The sequence below is a fragment of the Lepisosteus oculatus genome, chromosome 3, assembly GCF_040954835.1.
Source record: "Lepisosteus oculatus isolate fLepOcu1 chromosome 3, fLepOcu1.hap2, whole genome shotgun sequence".
Classification (NCBI taxonomy): domain Eukaryota; kingdom Metazoa; phylum Chordata; class Actinopteri; order Semionotiformes; family Lepisosteidae; genus Lepisosteus; species Lepisosteus oculatus.
In genome coordinates, this window is record NC_090698.1 from 19,343,003 (window position 1) to 19,362,987 (window position 19,985).

General features: G+C 36.9%; 1 protein-coding gene across 10 annotated transcripts in view; it reads right to left on the minus strand.

The window, feature by feature from the left end:
* Positions 1–255: 255 nt before the first annotated feature.
* Positions 256–19,985, minus strand: part of ptpn13 (protein tyrosine phosphatase non-receptor type 13) — an 86,214-nt gene continuing 66,484 nt past the window's right edge. For 9 of the 10 annotated variants that reach the window (XM_015340101.2, XM_015340125.2, XM_069186975.1 and 6 more), the window contains 23 exons: positions 19,614–19,699; positions 18,906–19,068; positions 18,161–18,375; positions 17,499–17,597; positions 16,622–17,007; positions 15,768–15,975; positions 14,509–14,664; positions 13,743–13,914; positions 12,870–13,080; positions 11,942–12,030; positions 11,557–11,618; positions 10,413–10,568; positions 9,346–9,502; positions 8,926–9,033; positions 8,614–8,720; positions 8,409–8,464; positions 7,354–7,463; positions 6,507–6,655; positions 4,515–4,605; positions 3,539–3,876; positions 3,146–3,361; positions 2,509–2,571; positions 1,101–1,714 (listed from right to left, as the gene is read on the minus strand). In XM_015340101.2, the coding sequence (XP_015195587.2) occupies positions 1,637–1,714; positions 2,509–2,571; positions 3,146–3,361; positions 3,539–3,876; positions 4,515–4,605; positions 6,507–6,655; positions 7,354–7,463; positions 8,409–8,464; positions 8,614–8,720; positions 8,926–9,033; positions 9,346–9,502; positions 10,413–10,568; positions 11,557–11,618; positions 11,942–12,030; positions 12,870–13,080; positions 13,743–13,914; positions 14,509–14,664; positions 15,768–15,975; positions 16,622–17,007; positions 17,499–17,597; positions 18,161–18,375; positions 18,906–19,068; positions 19,614–19,699 (3,476 nt within the window). In that variant the 3' untranslated portion in view covers positions 1,101–1,636. Of the gene's footprint in view, positions 1,052–1,100; positions 1,715–2,508; positions 2,572–3,145; positions 3,362–3,538; positions 3,877–4,514; positions 4,606–6,506; positions 6,656–7,353; positions 7,464–8,408; positions 8,465–8,613; positions 8,721–8,925; positions 9,034–9,345; positions 9,503–10,412; positions 10,569–11,556; positions 11,619–11,941; positions 12,031–12,869; positions 13,081–13,742; positions 13,915–14,508; positions 14,665–15,767; positions 15,976–16,621; positions 17,008–17,498; positions 17,598–18,160; positions 18,376–18,905; positions 19,069–19,613; positions 19,700–19,985 lie in introns of those variants that run through there. The other variant, XM_015340104.2, reaches the window with a different exon arrangement.

The window sequence follows — 19,985 nt, forward strand, 5'->3', positions numbered from 1 at the left end:
CATTTGCAGACTGCTTTCATAACTTTATAAAATAAGTTTACTGTACAGCATATTGCTTAAGACCGTGCTAACAAATACATGTCTGACTTGCAGTTACTGTGATATTAACTGTTGTCTTAGTGTCAAGGGCACTTTTAATATTTCACGACAATCAATTACAATATTTTCTTGGAATCTTACTTTTAGAATTGCAGCAGGCAGTTTTGTTACATACAGCTCTTTGTACAGTATGTTGTTGGGGCGCAGGATAATATCTCAGGGAAGGAAAAGGCTTCTTTATTCAGGACCCAATGATTCAAGAAAGCAGTTCATCTCCCTTGTCAGGAAAACTGATAAAGGTTGCCTGTGTGATCCGTTTCATTAGAGGATTCATATGCACCCATGAATAATCATTTTAAACATTTACTTTGTCAGGATCCAGAAATTTTCACAAAATTATACTTTCCAAATATTTGCATTCTGGGGGCAGGCAGAGTTGGGGCTTAAAAGATTTTTCCCTGAAAGGACATGACCTCTAGCACAGAAGCAACCAATGCAGTTTCTATATATTATGCAGAAGTTCAAACATCTACATTCTAAATAAAAGAAGTGACAACACCATAGTGCCAACCTGTACACTGTGTAATAAAGCCGTTTGACTTTTATTTCACTAATGTTGGCTCTACTACTGAATGGTCAAGGTGACACTCTGTGGTCTGGTCCTTTTACAAAGATCAAGTCAAGTCCTTTTTCCCTCCAAAAGGACAGGTCAATTATTAATTGTTCAAACGTGCTCTCTAGAATGTAGACATGATGTAAATCTTTACAAAAGCTTAATAAAAAAAAACATCAACCAAATCATTGCATACTAACAGGCAAAAATGAGCTGAAACTCATACAACAAAGCTTTGGATACATTTATTGCAAGCATACTGTCTAATTTTACCCCAAGATCAATGGTGACAATGCCATCTGATTTCTCTAAATCCAGGGCCTTTTCTGATTCACAGTCCATTAGGTCAGTTAAGTTTTGGTCTCACACTGCACCAGTAGCATATGTCCTATGGGGTAGCTGGGCATAGAAACAAAATATAAAAATAAATTATCGAGAAACGTAGCTATACTGTATGATACACTTTTATTTACAAATTGCAAAAAGGCCTGTAAACATTAAAAACGTACCCACATTTTAATAAATATATACATTTCAATTTAATTCCATTGATTACCACAGAAAGTATGATAATTCACAACTTTACAAAGCAAATACTGTTTTTGTATCGTAGGCATTTTATATATCCTTAAAACCACTTCCAAATATGTCTTTGTTCCATATAGGTAAAATTAATTCATTGTTAAGATTATTTTTATAAGTTGTTTTTTAAATCTGGCATAAAATTAATAAGAGTCAATATTTTTGTTGCCATAGAAGCAGCAATCAGTATACAGTAAATTAATGATACAAAGTGACCCCAGAATTTTCCTTTAAATGTTATTGACAACTATTGTAAGGCCATTTCTGAACTTCCACAAAACATCCTTCTATGGCAAAAAAAAAAGTTGTTTTATATAGAAACGTGTCTGTTTATCAAGGGGACTGCATTGTTTTCACCAAAGTGGGGGCTCCAATATCATTTCACTGTTAACCTTTAATGTGCTATCCTGAGATCTTCTCTTCAGCCTGAAGACATCTGAGCACATACAAAATGACTTGATAGCAGAAAATATACTGCTCCTGTTAAAAATAAAGCATAACAAATGTTTATAATAAGCTTTTCTGTCCACAAGCAAAACATACTACTGAATCTAAATAATTAGAAACACTTTGAAACTGGAAATAAAATGGAAATGAACGAGAGCCACTGAAACATTTCATCTTACCACCAAAGATACATGATTGACTGCTACTTAATATTAGCAGAACTTCAGGATCATGAATTTAGAATGAATTCTGAAACCTAGGAATATAGCTGAGAAATCTGAAATTGGAGCACCTTGGCCTCCAATGTGAAAACTTGCCCAGAATGGTCTTAACGCAATAAGGTTTAGTTGCTTGGACTCCAGTGACTGAACTCACACTGTTGCACCCACTAACAGAATAACATTATTCATTGTTATGGTACAAATAATATAACAAATGGGAAAATGGATAGGTACCTACATATTTATGTTTACTGGACTGAGGAACTGAATTTCTTGAATTGTTCCATGCAAAAGCATTAAAAGACATTTTTAAAGGAATAAATAATTTTAAGAAATAAAAGGTTGTTTGGAGCCATCATTGCATGGTGTGGTAGTGACTGGAAATAGCACAGAAAGAAAGTGCACATAAAGCTTATTACAGAATGCTTATGGTTTTTGTCTTCTGCACACTAGGGAAATAAAGACTAAATGCACATACAGTATGGAACAACAAGGTAAAAAGCTAGTCCTTTGTTCCTGCTGTTATATGCTCACATCAATGAATCGGACACACGTCATTACTAGCTAGTGGTAGAATGTTATAATGTAAGAAACAAAAGTCATCACCTCTGTTTGGACCATCCCTTGTCGCTGAAGTCTCATTGTGCGGACCACATCTGAAATATCAAACTTCAAACAAAAACAAGATTAGACTTTGCAAGTAACAAATAACATTAAAAGCAGATTTCTCGCTGTGGCTGTGAAGCTGTTCAGTGCAACACAGTTGCAATGTTTGTGGATTGCAGACCAATTGGCAAAGGTGGTTAATCTGTGCTGATTATTTTAAGGATCTTTCATTATGCTTCTCTAGGCTTTTGTCAGCTACACAGTGACATTAGACTGGACTATAAGATGTGCTGTGTGTGCGTGCATTACTCTTGACGGCATTGCAATGAAATGATCTGCACTTTTCATACAAGTAGTTTGTACTTCAATTTACCCACAAGAACAAATAACCTGCCACTTTGATTTAGTTTATTATGTTGATACTATAGATGTCCAAAAACTATTCTGCAAATTAATAACTTGGAGTTGTTAACTTATACTAATACTCCTAATAAAGTTTTTAAATTTATATTTTAAAACAAGGTTCACATTTCTCATTATATTTGTCTTGTATAGGGAATATTGAATATTAGTTTTAAAATGACTCAACATTCCCTGGGTTCTAGTTTTAATACTGATGACAGTGTACAATACTCACATCCACATCTTTGCTGATTAGACCTAGAACCACATCAATGCAAATCAGAGTCCCAGAGCGGCCAATCCCAGCACTGCAGTGAGTAATAATGGGTCCTGATTGGTGGATGTGCCTCATGTAGGAGATGAAGGTGAGCAGCTGCTCTGGCTGTGTTGGTGTACCATGGTCTGGCCAGCCAGTGTAGTTCAGATGGGTGACGTGCTGGACTTTGCCAGTCTAAAAACACACCAACAAAGAAGTTAAAAATTTCAGCTTGCCAGCTTTGAAATGGTAGTGGAAGTAGAAGTTTTTATAATGTTGGATCAGTTTGTAAATTAAATCTAAATCCTATCAGAAACTACTGCAGTTATAGAGGGTTGCACATTCCACAGAGGATTCTGCTGGAAACCATACCTGAACATCCTTGACCTCAATCAGACGAATTACGAAGTTGTCCAAATGTTGGTCTTTGATCAGTGTTAACTCAAGCCTGTCATCTACCATTTCAGGACTTCTGGGGGTATCAGGCCAGTATCGTTGACACTTCACTTTTCCTCCTTCCACCTCCTGGGTCATCATGGCAATGACGTTGGATTTTTGTTCCCAAACCATCTGCCAGAAGTCAGCCAGTGTTGTTGGGAGGGGCCCTTGGCAGGCAATGTACAGAAATCCCTCGTCTTTGACTGGCATTTTTATGAAACTGGCATTGATATAACCTCCGTCTTTTCCCAAAACTACTCTTGTTGTGTCAACTGAAAACAAGACAAATGGTTTGCACTTTGTTTTGTGTAGTATTTCAGTACTACTGTTCACACCCTACATGTAACAAAATGTTTACTGAAGGACATCCAGCACTTTTAATGTATGCAAATTCTATACTATATTGCTCATACCAGCAAGAGCAAAGCAAAACAAGACTTAATTTTCACCTAGGGAAATATTACACAAAATAAGCAATCTGTTCTTTCAATTCTACTATTTTTCCTCTTTTGGCCTTTGCTACTCACAGAAATGACAAAATATTGTCCTATATAATATTAAATCTTAAATAGTAAATATAGTGATGCATTTTTTGTACAGCTTGTCACTTATTTATTTTGGAATTCAACACAGCAGATGAAGGAAAATAAAACTAAATGAGTCATACTTCTATCACTGATGAATTTCAGGACTGGTAGAAAAGACACTTTGCAAAGCTTTTCAAAATCTGCTTGATTACCTATTATATTGTTGGGGAGAAGAGGGTTGCATTGCATAAATGAGAACACAGCTGCTTGCTTATTTGAAATTTAGATGAGGACGTTTAATTAAAGCGGTCTCATGGCTACTATTCTCCTGGATCAGAAAGCTAGGCTTTGTCTGAGACACAAAGAGGATCAGCTGTACTTACAGGGAACAATGTTTTTGTATCTGTTCTTCTTTTTGTTCTCCTTCGTCTGCCCAATTAAACAGTTATCCAATGGCAGCAGATTCTGGAGATTCTGTAAAAGGCAGCATACAAGAATCAATATAGAGTATATTCTAAAACAAAAAACAAATCACTTAAGAATTCACAAATGGAAATTCTGGCTATACTGAGTAAAGAGGACTAACAAGAAAGTCCTCTCAGAAATACAATTTGATTACTACCTTACTTTTAGACTCTGATTCAAATGTCAAAAACTCAGTAACAATGTCTAGAACTAATCATTATCACAACAACAAATACAACACATCAGTTTGTCCTGAATTAATATTGAAACATATGGGTTAGGGTTAGAACCCAGTATTGCATTCTTGCGGGGCAAATGAAAATATCCACTCATGTCATCTGATTATATCTCTGTTTAAAGGCTGGCTACAATGTGTACAGTACTTGCACTCTGCATTACAGTATATGCATCAAACTTCCAAGTGTACAGGCTACCTTCCACCACTGTGCTTATACCTATCTGTTTGTATGTTTATATCCTGACACATCTTGTGTGGCTTGAATTAAAAGATTAGTTTAAAATTACTTCAATTATCCCTAATTATAAATGGAAAACTTCAGCTTCCTAATGAATGTTATCGGCCACTTCCATTGTTAAATTCTGACATTTAGCTTTTTCCAACAGGCTTTCTGTAATGAAATATAACACGTTTCCACATTATAGATACATTGTAGAGCCTCTCACCAAGTAGTGTGGTGTTGTGCTGTGTTTAGATGCAAAAGAGACATTAGATCAATAGAACAAAACGACTGTACACTTGGACCGTCCTCAAACTTTTGGCTTTAGTAAGTCATGAAATAGTACGATTCCTACACCTCACCATTTGTTCAGACTAGGGCTAAAATATCCCATTGCTTTACATTTGACAGAGGCCCCTTGATGGGAATGTGCACTGTCACCATTGTCACTGGCTCAGGGTATTAGACAGCACATCAGCACTTTTCCCCTTGATGGGTCTAAACATCAGGCTTCACTTTATGCTGATAAGCTGATTCTTTTCTATTATTTTCAACCCACACTACACAGTAGAATCTGCATTCTAAAAACGAACAAAACTTCTTTGGATTATTTCCCACGATTTTCATTTCAGTTCACCACCAAAACATTAACTCCATTCTAACTTGTTTTATTCGGAGGAGCAAACTAACAAAGGTTTGGTTAATTACTTTATAGCATGTTAAAGGCAGTGGTTATATTACTTTTGGGCTTTTTAGCTAAGGGTCTTAAGAATTCCACACAGTCATCCACCCCTATGGTGTACAACTTTATACTGCCCTAACATCTCATCCACGGGTTGACTATCATTTTCTTACTTTTTTCATGGGGTCTGCTCTCATCCCTTTATCTCTATATACCGTATAATACCAGTCAAAGCTGATCAGTCTAGATGTGTGAAATACTTTCTCTTCTTCTAGATAAACAGGGACTGACCTATTCACTGGGTTTGGGAATGCTCTATGAAAAAGTGCTTCTGGTTGCATCCAACTACTGTATTTTTTTATTTAATAGTGTGACTGTACCAATCAGATTCAGTAGTAATGGTTAGTTGGCTACTATCGGTTTGCTCACATTGCATCTTTTGCTTGTCGGTCTTACAACTGTCAAACAAAACATTTCAAGGCCTGGGTGGACATGCCGATGCTTGTTACTCATACTTGGTTATAGAGATTGAACATGTAAAAGACAAACAGCAAAACGGTGCTGCAGCTGTCAGTGTGGACAGACGTGTTTATCTGACCCCCTTTTTTAATGTTTTGCCCAGTTGGCTATATTTATTCCAATATGTTTAACAAAAAAAACAGACAATATCAAGTTTGTTTTAACATTAATAGGATTTTTGTTTATCTACATCAAGAAAAAACAGCTCTATCAAAAATGTGTAAATATTTGTAAGTGATAGCCATGGCTACCTCAAACTCTTGTAAAGGGATCTTCTGGTCTAGCAGGCCTCGCATCATGCGAATAACAGCATTAAGCTTGGACCCTGTATACTGGCCACCAGGAATCACATTGATGAGAGGAAGCGATGTGAGCTCTTCATCAGTTATTATAGGACCATCTGAAAAGGGTAAAAGGAGTGAAACAGACAGCATTATTCTTACACTTTGTACAACACACAAGTGTCAGTACATTATATCATGCCTCACAACGTGGTATTCTTGGAACATCTACATTTCTTTTCTTTATCCACACTTTAACTGATCCATCACATTTGTGTAGGTTTACTTGCAATATGACCATGACTCAAAACATATGGCCAATGCAACCAATGAGTTAATCTTGAGATGAAACTCAGAAACCTTAGATGGGTCAAGTAAAATATCCAGATTTAATATCAAGTTATCATACTGTACATATTACAAGATGGAGCAAAAAAGTCAAAACCCTCCAAAAACAGGCAAGAACACAAAGTGGTTCCAACAAAGGCTTGGCAAAGCATTTTGGATAGTTACAGTTTGGTGAGCTCAATAATTCACAGACTTCATGCCATTATTTCCAATTCAACTCTGCTCAAGGCTACAAATACCATTACATAATTATTTCATGTGTTTTATGGTCACTCATTACCAAACACCACAGTTTATTTTTAAGATCAGAGAGATGTAGCTAAAATAGGTAAATGTAAATGAATATGTACAGAAATTAACTAAAGCAAACAATCAATTAAATATTGGTACCACAGAGAAAAAGTTTTCACATACATGAACAGCAACAATTGAGCAGTTATTCTTAAGAAATACCACATAGACTGCCTACCTTCTGTGACCATAGGCTTTAGAGTCTCAATAGGTAGTTCTTCACTTCCCCATGTGATGTCATCCTCATCTGCAGCTCCCACAGTGGACCTCTGGCTACTATGGGCAGAACTAAAGAGGAATTAATAAGACAATGTTAAGAACAGAACCCTGATGCAAAAAATCTACGTAAAAACAATATTTTATTTCCCATTTCTTGTGGGGAAAAAATACAAATTTCCATGCTGCCTTTAATCTATCAGTGTACTATTATGTTAGGAAAATTGTTCATTTTTAACAATCTGTTGCAGAAGGACACATTTAAATCACCTTCCAGCATCTGCTAAAGTCTAATCTGGTCAGGCAGAAGTTCTCTCTAGGGTTTTAACTATATCCTTCTGCAACTCTCACAGTGCACTGCACCAACGCTTTTAAGTCTCAATCTAGTGATTTTGCAGACTGCACATGCTGTAAATATGGAACTGATCCCAGCAGTGTGTTCATGTGATGAGTGCAGCTCTCCTTGCCCCTGCTGCGAGTCGATCCCGATTGCTTGCTTGTTGAAAGTGAAAGTGCTTTAATTCGAACCATTTCATTACATCAGATGTTATTTTTCCATCTTGTCATTTTATGAACTATTGTTTCTTATGAATTTAACACAATTCATACATTATAAACTGCCATGGATCATGGTGTTGGCTATATACAAAAATTATGTTTTCACTTGGAAAAACAAGCAAAAATAACAATTTAATCTTCACTGACATTGATTGACATCATTGATTCTGGGGATCAATGACAAATGAGGACTAGACAAAGAAAACTTATAATACAATGGAAAATATTAATCAAATGAAGTTGTTGAAACGTATTGAGCAGGAGACAGGAGATAAGCAAGAAGCCTTGAAATTGAAAAGTAAAAAAACGTGTTGCCCTAAAACAAAAATATAAAATTTCCAAGAAACCATTAAAGACTAACTACCCTGGATAACCACAATCAAGTTCAATAAATACAACAAGTATTTACTCTATAGGCTTAAAAATATGTTAAAAAAGTTACTAAAACCTTCACCCTACCTCTCTAGAAGCGGGCCATCCACAGATTCTTCTTTCCAACCATATTTTCTTGATGCCTGCAATAATAAAGGAGGTCTGGTTAGTTTTCTTGTATAGTATTTTGTGTTTTACTGCTATAACACAATGCAAATATACAGGCCATGCCCACAGAAAGGTTGTTTTGAGTCCTATTGTAGATCACACTCCCTTTGTCCAACTGTGTTACCTCTGGTGAGTCCTCAGGCAGAGAAGAGCCATCACAGTCTGTATCTTCAGACAGAGGAGTCTCCTCTTCCTCCCTTTTTAGCACCTCTAATGCCTTAGAGACATAATCTGGAATGACAAACACACCATCAGACCCTTTCCCAATACTTTTTTTTCCCCCACTACATAGTTCATTTTTCAATTACAGTACTAATAACATAATCCACAACACTCGGTCAGCTACTAAGTACCACTGTTATACTCAAGCCTATACCAGAATGACAAACTTTTGTTTGTCCCTTCGTTCTGTTGTTAATAAAAACATGTATCTTACCTATAGGAGGCAAAGATGGTGGTGTTTTTGCCTTGCTTAGTGGATTACTTATCTGGCCATCAGCATGATTATACAGTGAAGACTCCACGCCATTGTCATAGCCAGTATCTGAAATAATAGTCAAATTGACACCAATCAAAATTCAAAATTCAACAGAAAACATTTGTAATTTTAATCCAGGAAGCACAATGTTTATGTTTATATGACAGTATACTGTTGCAATGCCTGATTGTATTTCTGGAAAGCCTTGCAGACATTGAAGCAATGATCTATTGACTGTCCTAATAATATTGAAGCAATCCCTATTACTCCACCAGTAACCATTTTTTAAACACATAGCTTTTGTGACTCTGTTACAGTGAGAACTTGAAAGATTTCTTAGCTATATCCTGAGACGATGATGAATCAAGAAGCACATACCTTTATTTGACTTATGTTTTGCCGGGAGCAATGGCAGAAAGTCATACGGACTCTCTCCTGGAGGCCGTGAGACTGTAAGGCGCACCACTCCTCGGGTTTTGCGGATTGTGGTCACAGCTCTGTGGTGGGATACTCCCGCCATCGACTCCTCATTGACCTGATGACAAACACATGTCCAGAGTTCCCACAATCCAGGGTACAAAATACTTAAAAGTTGCAAAACATGCACACTATATATATATATCTAAAACTAATATCACTCACACTCAATTTTCACATTCTTTGCCCTCCAGTGGGATCATGCAAATTTCAAGTAAGAGAAAGTAAAATAATAAATACTAGCATATAAAAAATTTTTATTGGTTCCGATTTCTCATATTTATAGTTTTAAATAAAATACATAAAATGAATTAACAAGTTATCCATTGCAGTTGAACTCAGCAGCATGCGATTTGAAAGGGATAGCACTTCAAGGTAGAGCATTAAAGCAAGCTGCTTGAACTTGATAAGAATGCAGAACCAATTAAAATATTGTAAAACAAAATCACGTTAGTCTGAACTAGTCTTGAATTCAGGCAATCAAAGAAGGTACAACAATCCATATGTATTAGACGAATTAGAATCACTTATTTGGAGAGTACATTACTGTACATGTACAAGGAATTTCATCTGGTCCTTTGGTGCAAAAATAGTCAAAGTAAAGTGTTTAAAAAACAAGCTTATGTTAATTGTTGACAACAGTCCTCAAAAATCTGATTATGGTTATATAAAACTGAACAAAGCACTCAAATATACACAAGGCTTTTAAAACAATGTTGGAAGAAAAATACATTTAAGTGTTTCTTCATCTTGTACGTGTAGTTGACCAACTAAAGCAAAGACTGGCCATCTGTAGGGCTTTTCGGTACCATACACAAGGTAGTGTTTTGTAAATGTTTTCTCGTGACTTTCTATCAATTTGTGGAGGTCTAAAATAAATTTTGTGAAAATACAGAGCTAAGTGCACAAAATTATTTTAACATCAGCTTTGATTCTCTTAATAAAAATAATGCAAAATTAGATTTTACCTGCAGCAACCTGTCTCCGACTTGTAATGTTCCTTCCTTGTCAGCTGTACTTCCCGGTGTGATCGACTTCACAAAAATGCCCTTTTCTCCACCTATCACAGAAAATCCTAGACCTCCTGAGTCAGGCTTATCCAGTTCAATGTGAATTATTCTTTCCTGAAATGGAGAAATCACAAGGACAAATGGATAAACAGTCAATTATCAGCAATTAATGCAATATGATGTGATAATTGGTAGAAGCAGTTTCAAATGCCTTGATCTAAGAATTCTACTATCTTCTCGGCCTTGTAGAATCACTGAAAGTGTCACCTTGTTTAACTTTCAGTAGGGTCTCATCTCAACTTCCTCATTCCTAATGGTGAAAACTGGTCACAATGGAATCAAAATGTCAAAGTAAAAAACAACCCAAGCATTATACCAAAAAAGTCACATTTTATACTGGCAAGTCTACACATTCATTAAATGCAGGATTTGGGCTAAATTTGGAAATATGAAAGAAAAAAATATAACTGAAATATTACACAGACCTGGAATAATAAAAAAAAATAAAACATACCCCTAAACCATTTATTTTAGATCTAGTTTTATGCTCAAGCCTAAATCGTAATAATAATAATTGCTTACACTTATACTGTATAACTCTTTTCTGGACACTCAAAGTGCTTTACAGGTAATGGGGACTCCCCTCCACCACCACCAATGTGCAGCATCCACCTGGATGATGCGGCGGCAGCCATAGTGCGCCAGAACGCTCACCACACATCAGCTATCAGTGGGGAGGAGAGCAGAGTAATGAAGCCAATTCATAGATGGAGATTATTAGGAGGCCATGATTGGTAAGGGCCAATGGGAAATTTGGTCAGGATGCCGAGGTTACACCCCTACTCTTTTCGAGAAACACCCTGGGATTTTTAATGACCACAGAGAGTCGGTTTTACATCTCATCCAAAGGACGGTGCCCGTTTACATTATAGCGTCCCCATCACGATACTGGGGCATTAGGACTCACATTTACCTCAGAGTGAGCGCCCCCTGCTTGCCCCACTAACACCTCTTCCCTGAAAAGATGTGACTGTTAACACTAGTCAAGACAATACTTTACTTATTAAGAATAAATTGAAAGGAACTGTTTAGCCAGTCTTACCTCAGAGGGGCTTAGAGATGTGTAGAGTTCAGATTCATTGCTCTCATCTCCATGGAGATAACCTTTATGTGATGGGACATGAAAAAATGTAGTTTCACTTAGTCAGATACAGAGCTGCTAGTAAATATATGCTTTAGGAGCAACATATGTGCATTTCCTGGAGGAAAAACTTTGAAACCTCCTTATTGGTGGACACTTAGCAAGTTACTCATTACCCACAAGCCTTAATGAGAAGTGGACAAACTGATTAATGCTATACATTGTGCATTAACACTACCTACACTACTTAAACGTCTAATAAATAATTTCACTAAAAATTACTATAGTAAGTACAATAGCTATAGGCACTGCCCTGCATTTGACTTATTAAACAATTAATTCTTACCATTCACACCAGAGGATCCGTTTAATTTTAGACTAAGGTTGTTTAATGATACAAGTCTTTTTGTTCCTGGTGCGAGTGGTCTACCATCCCTAGAAAGAAAAATATGAAATATTCAGAATTTATTTTCACAAGGAAAGAAACCAAATATTTCCTGCTTAGTTGCGACATTTTTTAGTTGCATTTTTACTTAGAGTGTTAGATAAAGCAATTTCTTTGTGTATGCAAGGGAGACAACCATTGGACACCGATTCACTTGATAATACCTGACTGAAAATCCAACTGGGGTGCAACTACAATCGCAACCCATTACAAATTACACTCTTTTTCTAATCTGTACTCATGTGAATAGGCACGTTCTGGCAATGTTTAAAACTCAGAGACTTACCAGTGAGACACTGTTTCAATTTCTAGAACTGGTTTCTTTTATACTGTATATAGTGCATTCTTTAAAATGTATGGCAAAAGTCAACATTATAATTACGATCAACAGATGCAGTGGAGATCTGCCATGCATATATTTTCTTTTACAATATTTAATGATCAGTATTCCCATGATCAAATAATCAATAATATTTAGCATTAAAGCATGTAAACTGTACTTCTCATTTCCTTTAGTGCGTGACCTTAAATTATTGTATCTTCAACAAGTCCAAATGTAAATATACCTGCTGGTGATGATACTACAGTACAATGTGGCCATTCACCTGAGTCTAAAACACCTCTCTTCTACTTTTGTTTCTATACCCTCCAGTCATAATACACTGTAGTAATTAATACAACAAGCGACAGATACTACATTCAGACAGATATATCTGAAGTCAAGAGAATGATTATTTTGAAGTGTCATGAGAAAATGCACTACCGTATTACTGAAAAATAATCAGTTAATCAGATATTACAAGTTTTTTTACTTCCTTGTGCAGTTTACCTTGTGGCTTTCAGTATAATGTTTGGCTTTGACAACTCCAGGAGACTCTTGGCCTCCATGAGAGACAGGTTTTGAGTTAGAGTCCCATTGATGTAGTGGATGAGGTCGAGCTGTCGTAGACATGTCTGTACAGAAACCACTGATCCCGGGATAATGTCTGCCACATATAACACCTTATATGGACTCTCACTGCCACCTCCCAGAACCAGCCCTACAAGTTGAGGGGAAAAATAAGCATTGTTATAAATAGATGCATATATAGGAAAATCATTCTCAAAATGTATTTATTAATGTCACCATTGAAGGATATTGATACCCTTTCAATATTGATCACAGCTGAAAAAACAGCTTTGGTAATAGTAACATATTACATGTTTATAAAAACTGACAGTGAAGAATTATTAGTAATCGCCAATCTCCTAAACGACATACTTTTCACATACCTAACTTAACAACATCAGTGGAAGTGACCTACAGTGATTGTTGATTCTGGTCAACCCCATTAAAACACCACCTGATATAATAAAGGCCTGCACCCTTATGCTGTGTATTAAAGCCAAGTCTGCTGGAATAACATGTGGCATTCCTGCACAGCCTGCAAGTTTTCCAGCCAGTATAACCCAGGGGAAGCAGACGCTCTGAGCCATTAAAGGCTAGGATGTGTGCCAAGTTTTCTGTTACATTTGGCTGCATAAAATGCCTTTCTGATGCTAGACTCATCAGGTTTTTTGTTTATTACTTTTAGCAAGTATTCGGGATCCATATTATATAAGATATGTAAACCATAAGCATATAAGATTACTGGGGATTATGGAAGAATTTTGCAGGATACTGATCTTTTAAAGAAATATTAAAAAAACATTTAACAATTACCTAGTTTCTCCTCTTGGCACTGAAATGTAATATCTGGCAGAAGACGGGGCTCTATAGGAGGTTTTGGGACATCCAAGACGCGGCCGATCACTAAATCAACCACTTTGGGCGCAGCTCGAACAACATTGACTACTTCAGTGTGACTCATGTTGCTGACATCAGTCCCATTCACCTGCAAAGACAGAAAGAACATGTACACTAGTCTGAGTGCAGCTTTTAAAAGGATAAGCATTTTGTTTTGCAAATGTCATACAGGATTTATAATCTATAACTTCTATTGGTTTCAAACATTAGCGTTTACCAGTACTTAATAGTGAACAGAGGCTTGGAAATCTGTAAAAAAAAAATTCAAGCTGCAACTTTAACAAAATACAACATCTATGTGAAGGGACACATCTCCCTATCAAGACTGCTTTTTATCTGACTACACATAAATACTGACTACATAAACAAGATGACATACTGTAGCAACTTGATATTAACCAGAAAATAATTACTTGGATTACTGTACCTTCCTCAGATTGCTATTAGGGGTGCAACAAATTCTGGATTTAATCAACAATACCTAACTTGAAACTGCAAGGTCTAAATTAATCATTTTACAACCTCTTATACTTAAATGTAATGATTGTTTTTTCCCCATCAAAAGAACAAGTATTAAACAGAAATACAACACAAGCATTGTTCTACAATCAGTTTACTGAATCAGTGAACTTTTCTGGAACACAAGCATAGCTGCAGAGAAAGCTGTCACCATTCCACATACCATTATGAGCCTGTCCCCTGGCTTCAGCCTGCCATCACTCTTGGCTGGATCCTGGATGATGTCATGAATGTAGCAGCTCTGATCATTTCCTTTTGTGACAGTGAAACCCAGACTACCTTTCTCAGACTTCAATAAAGAGACACTGAGCTCAGCTTCCTATGTGGAAGAGAAAGAAGGCAAGGGGAAAAAAAAACAGGTCAGATTTGCAAGAGTGGTAGTGAAAACAAGAGCCAAAAGCAAAACACTCTGAGATCACAAGACGAAGAAAAAAGTTTTAAAAATACTGTTTGTACAGTAATGTGTATTAACACACTCTTGCTTCTTTTTCTAAAAAAATAATTATGCATCTGTCAGCAAAATGTCAAATTTTATTTAAGACTATGTTAATGTGTCCAATTACCTTTGGTCCCATGAAATGGGGGAACTATTTATAAAGAGGGCTCTGATTTTATTGTGTGAACCATATAGGAGACGTAAATACCCTCGAATTAAAGGTGACATTCTGCACTCTAGCCTCAGTCATTCTTTCATTTCAAATCCAATGTGCTGGAATACAGAGCCAAATTTACTTACTGACTGCAATGTATTTATTGCAACTGTAATTTTTATTATAACAATGGTAACAGAAAGTTATCTGTTCAGCAATAATTTATGAATAGAGACAACTTCAGTATCTCAGGACTGGATGTCACAGCTGTAGAAGCAAGCAAAAGAAGTTGAATTCTTGTCATGGAAATGAACGGGGCAACGCAAACAGGAGATCTGTGGCTGTAATGTAGACTAGTCCCTGTCATACGACATTAATTAGTAGTGTGCGCATAAAAATTGACAAATTTACTTTGAGATATTTTTAGCAATAGAACATTGGGTTTGTAAATTGTCATTTAAAATTGCATTAGTTTTGTATTTTGGTTACGATGTGGAATGTTTTCTTTGTTGAAAAATAGTATTATAGATGAATTTCAGCTTCTAGAGTTTGCAAAACAGTTAAAGCTCTATAAGATTATACTTAGCACAGGGGCCTGCAGCCCTAGTCATGGAGAGCTGTAGTGTTTTCTGATTTTCATTCCAGCTGATTATAGAGGCAGAAATGGATTATTCAGTCACTTAACTTGAGGCTTTCCAAATTTCACTGGCCATTAAGGTTATCTATATAAACTGTAGGGACCATGGCTCTCCAGACACAAGGCTGCAGACTCTTGTTTTAGTACATGTTTCAGCCTCTACCTCCACCCTTCCCCATTTTTCAAAATTCTTACAGGTTCAAACTCTTCAAGATCTTGGCCTTTGTCACTGAGTGAGCCTGTATTGGCTTCTACTCCCTGTGTCTGACGCTCATGTGCAAGTGGTGTGGCCAAGTGACTGCTGGGGCTAGAGATGAAGTATCTCTCATCCAAAGGTGTAGGAGATGGGACCTCAGCCTGTGGATGGCGCTCCATCTCAGACAGCAGTGGGGAGGGAGGATTGCTGCAAGGATTAGAATGACAGGTTGAAAACCAATTACAAGCTAGTAAAAAAAAAGAGAGAGACAAGGTAAACCAAACCTAAATATCAGTGTAAGCCATCTTGCCTCCTAGTTTACAGAGCCCTGTCATTGTAAATTAGCCTTAATCGAAGAAATTAAGACAGCACTGCATACAAAATGGAGCAAAGAAAAAACATTAAAAGAAATTCAATGATTTGCAAAGGAAAACAATAGTACTATTAAAGTATGGCCTCCCACTTCAGTTTAAGTATAAGCATCTTATAGGGTCATCTCCCTGCAGGCATGCTCTTCTACAGTAAGAAGATACTGCGTCATTAAACATCTCATGTGAAGAGGTTTGAACTTTTCTTTGTCAAAGGGAAGATTATTTTAGCCCAAGAGTTCTGATAGCTAATAGCTCTTCCACAACACAGTGGTGGGTTTTTCAAAACCACAGCTCTGTATTGTAACTAGCAGGATTCAAAACATAGAGGGAAATAATGAAAAAACAGGTGGAAACAATGTTCCTAATGGGAACAGTCAATGGAGCATAGAATAAGTATACCCAATAAAATTTTTCTTTTCAGTTTCAAGGAGCTAAAACCTTTATGAAAAGCCTACAAAGGGCATATGTTTTGGTTTTCCAACCTGTCATGAAACTCTGGCTTGCTGGGTGATCTTTGAGGCGAATAGGTAGCAGTTTGTATTGTGTCCTCCAGTTCACAGGCAGTTTCATACTGGGTTGTGCTTAAGCTGGGGGTCTGGTAGATACTGGCATCCCACGCTTGACTGCTCTGCTCCATCGAGGGGCTGAAGGCCTTCTCTACCTCGTCATCATCCGTGCTGTCGCTGTAGCTGTCCCGCCGTGATGGAGATTTGATCTGGAGCCTTTCCAGTCCATCCTCAGCCTCCCCTACCTTCTCCTCAATCTCTTCAGCTGAGCTGTCGCTCTGCTCCTTCTGTAGAAGGGCCGATTTATTCTGGTTGGTTTCCAAAGGTGCTGAAAGCTCCTTCCTAGGAGAACTCATGGGTGTCTGCCAACAGACCAAAGGGGATTTTAAAACTTTGCTGTCCTGTCCCAATATTGAGTGTATGTCAAATTGTCTGGTAATGTATTTAATATATCTTAAATAATCTTTTTATGCCTTTTTGTTTACTCTCAAGCAGTTAAGGTAGTTCAAAACTGGTTGTCTGGAAGTTGGGCAGGAAAAAGAGACAACTCCATGTGGTAGTAGTTGTTGTTTTTTCATTTGTCTTTTTGTTTCATAGAACAGTTTCTTACAAGCTTCTGAGGATGTCTAAATCTCTTTAATATGTATCACAGTATAGTATATTTTACAGTTGATTATTGAGTGAAGGAAGTGTTAAAGGCCCCACTGTAGTACCTTAGGTTCAAGCCACTTTCTGTGAGCAGAACCCCACTGCAGTCTGAAATTTGTCTGCATTATGGTCTAAATGACTAGATAGTCAGACAATGTCAGCATGATTAATGAAAAAAAATATATAAAGGTTCAGCTTTTCTTACCAAAAACGTTGCATCAATCTCTGGAATGACTCCTGGCTGAGGACGGCACAAAAGCAGGGTGACTTCTAGCCCTGTCCCTCTTAGTGCCGATATCACCTCCTAAAATCAACAAACAGCAAAAATAATGATGAGGATGACTGCAATTGCTAAAATAATATTGACCATATCAATATCCAATATATGTATACATTGTAATATAGACTGCATAAAGATGAAGAAAAATAGAAAAAATAACATGAAGGTGAAGTCAAGACTATTATTGTATTAAAAACACATTTTTCAATATGGAAGGTAAGTTTAAGTTTTCAAGTAAAATAAAACTGAATAATAACATATTGTATATTGGCAAACCTTCCCCTTTAACAACCAATAATCACAACTTGAATATTCATTTTAATTTATATAACTATAAAATTTAAAACTTTAATATAAGGAAACGGTACTAAAGATCGTATGATTTTTTTTCTGATTTTTATTTCTGAATATTTTAGAATTCAAAATAATTTTAAAGGAAAGGCCAAAGAGAAATCCTACACTTTATTTCTACCATGTGAGTGAGCTGGTATAAAAAAACCTCAAGGATAGGAATACACATTACACAGCCCAGTTCCATGTATTCTTAAATTGACATTTTGAACTTGGACAGTAAAGAACTGACATACGTGTTGCGAAAGCCCTTTCAAGGAGGTCTGGTTGACGTGGAGAATGACATCGCCCACTTCAATCTTGCCACTCTCCGCTGCTGGTTGCCCTGGAAACAGCTTCTTCACCCTCACTACACTGGCCCCCGCTGGCTCAATGGGAAGGTTCTCCTCCCTGCTGAAACTGAACCCCAGGCCTGACGTGTTCTTCAGCAGCTTCACTTCAAACACATTGTCTGTGGAGATTGACAGTACAAAAATTAATTTAAAAGCAGACTAATATTACACCTCCTTGTCATTAAATTTTATACTTTTTCCTTATCCTTAAGAGTAATAACTGAGCACTCTTCTGGGTCTAACCATTCAAAATATTCCTGGAACATTTTGATTGTTATTGAAAGCCAACCTGTTAACTTGTATTCAGAACTGCTCCCTCACTCTGGTTTGTCAGATATTCACTGAGGGCAAAAGGATCTGTAACATTCAGCAATTCAAATCACATTACATAACTGAATAATGCTATATTTTTGCAAGAACAAAAGCTGTTGAAATAGCCAATGTGTAGTCATTTTAACATAAAGCAGTGATAGGCAAACTTGAAACCACCCCTTACAGGTATTTCCTAATTCTTTAAGTACTCAGTTGGGTCAGTTAAGCAACCCTTAAATTCCTACTTGGTAATGAAATTATTTCCTTACCCCTGGGACAGATTGTAGTTGGGCCAATGCGATGGAAAATTGATTAAAACCAAGTTCAGTTTCCTTACCATCATTAATGAAGCTGTACTCCTTGGGTGGGCCCTGTGCTTCACACACCACCTCTTGATCAGTTTGCACATTGGACACTGATGGAGGGGTGCACTGTGGGGTGACAGGAGCATGCACTCTTGCAGCAGGAAGCTGGCCCTTTTCCAGCAACAGGTGGACTACCTGCAGAACATGTCAAGCAGCAAAAGACAATCCAGGTGTCAAAAGAATAATGTTACAAACTGAATACTGTTTCTTACACGCAAAGGGAAGTAGCCAATTGACAATCATCAATTCTCCACTAAAACACAAAAATCTTAACTTTTAATGACGATTAACAAAAGTATGTATACCTCTTATAACACGTTGCACCAAAGTGAAGAGCTATAAGAAACCACACACAGAGGTCATTATAACCCAGTTTTGCCAGAGATGTGTTTCAGTGGTGGAATTTTTTTTTACCAATGGTATTAATTCCAATTTCCACATTGTGGGGTCAAAAGTGCTAAAAAGTGAAAATAAAGCAAAAGCGAGGCTTCAAACAAAATGAGCTCAGGAGCTTGACACTTCTGTTTGCTCATTAGCATTTTTTCTGGATATTTCAACCAACTTGTTTATTTTCTTAGCACTACAAGCAGGTTGTAGAAGGATGTAGTACAGAACTTGAGATATAATTCTCAAAGGTATGCCTGCACTAATTAAAAAAGGACATGAAAATTGTTTCTGACCTGGCCAGTATCTCTCAAGGTCTCCACAGCCTGCTTGTGAGTGGCACCCTCCAGACTAGTCCCGTTAACAGCCAACACACGGTCACCTAACAAGCAAAAAAGGCAATATTAGAATTTCTCAAGGTAACTAGGGCTGAGAATATGCATACAGGCACAGGTGTGCCACCAAAATTACCTTTTAATTTGAAGTTTAAAATGTTACTGAAGTTTACATTGGGTGTTATCAGCATCTGAAAAGGAGAGCTTACTGCTTTCAGAACATGTCATATTTTTAAAAAAGGCTAAAGAGAAAACACCAATGAAGGGGAAAGAAGCTAACAATGCATGGACAATATTTACAAGCTCGATAATCACTGCAACATTTCATTTAAC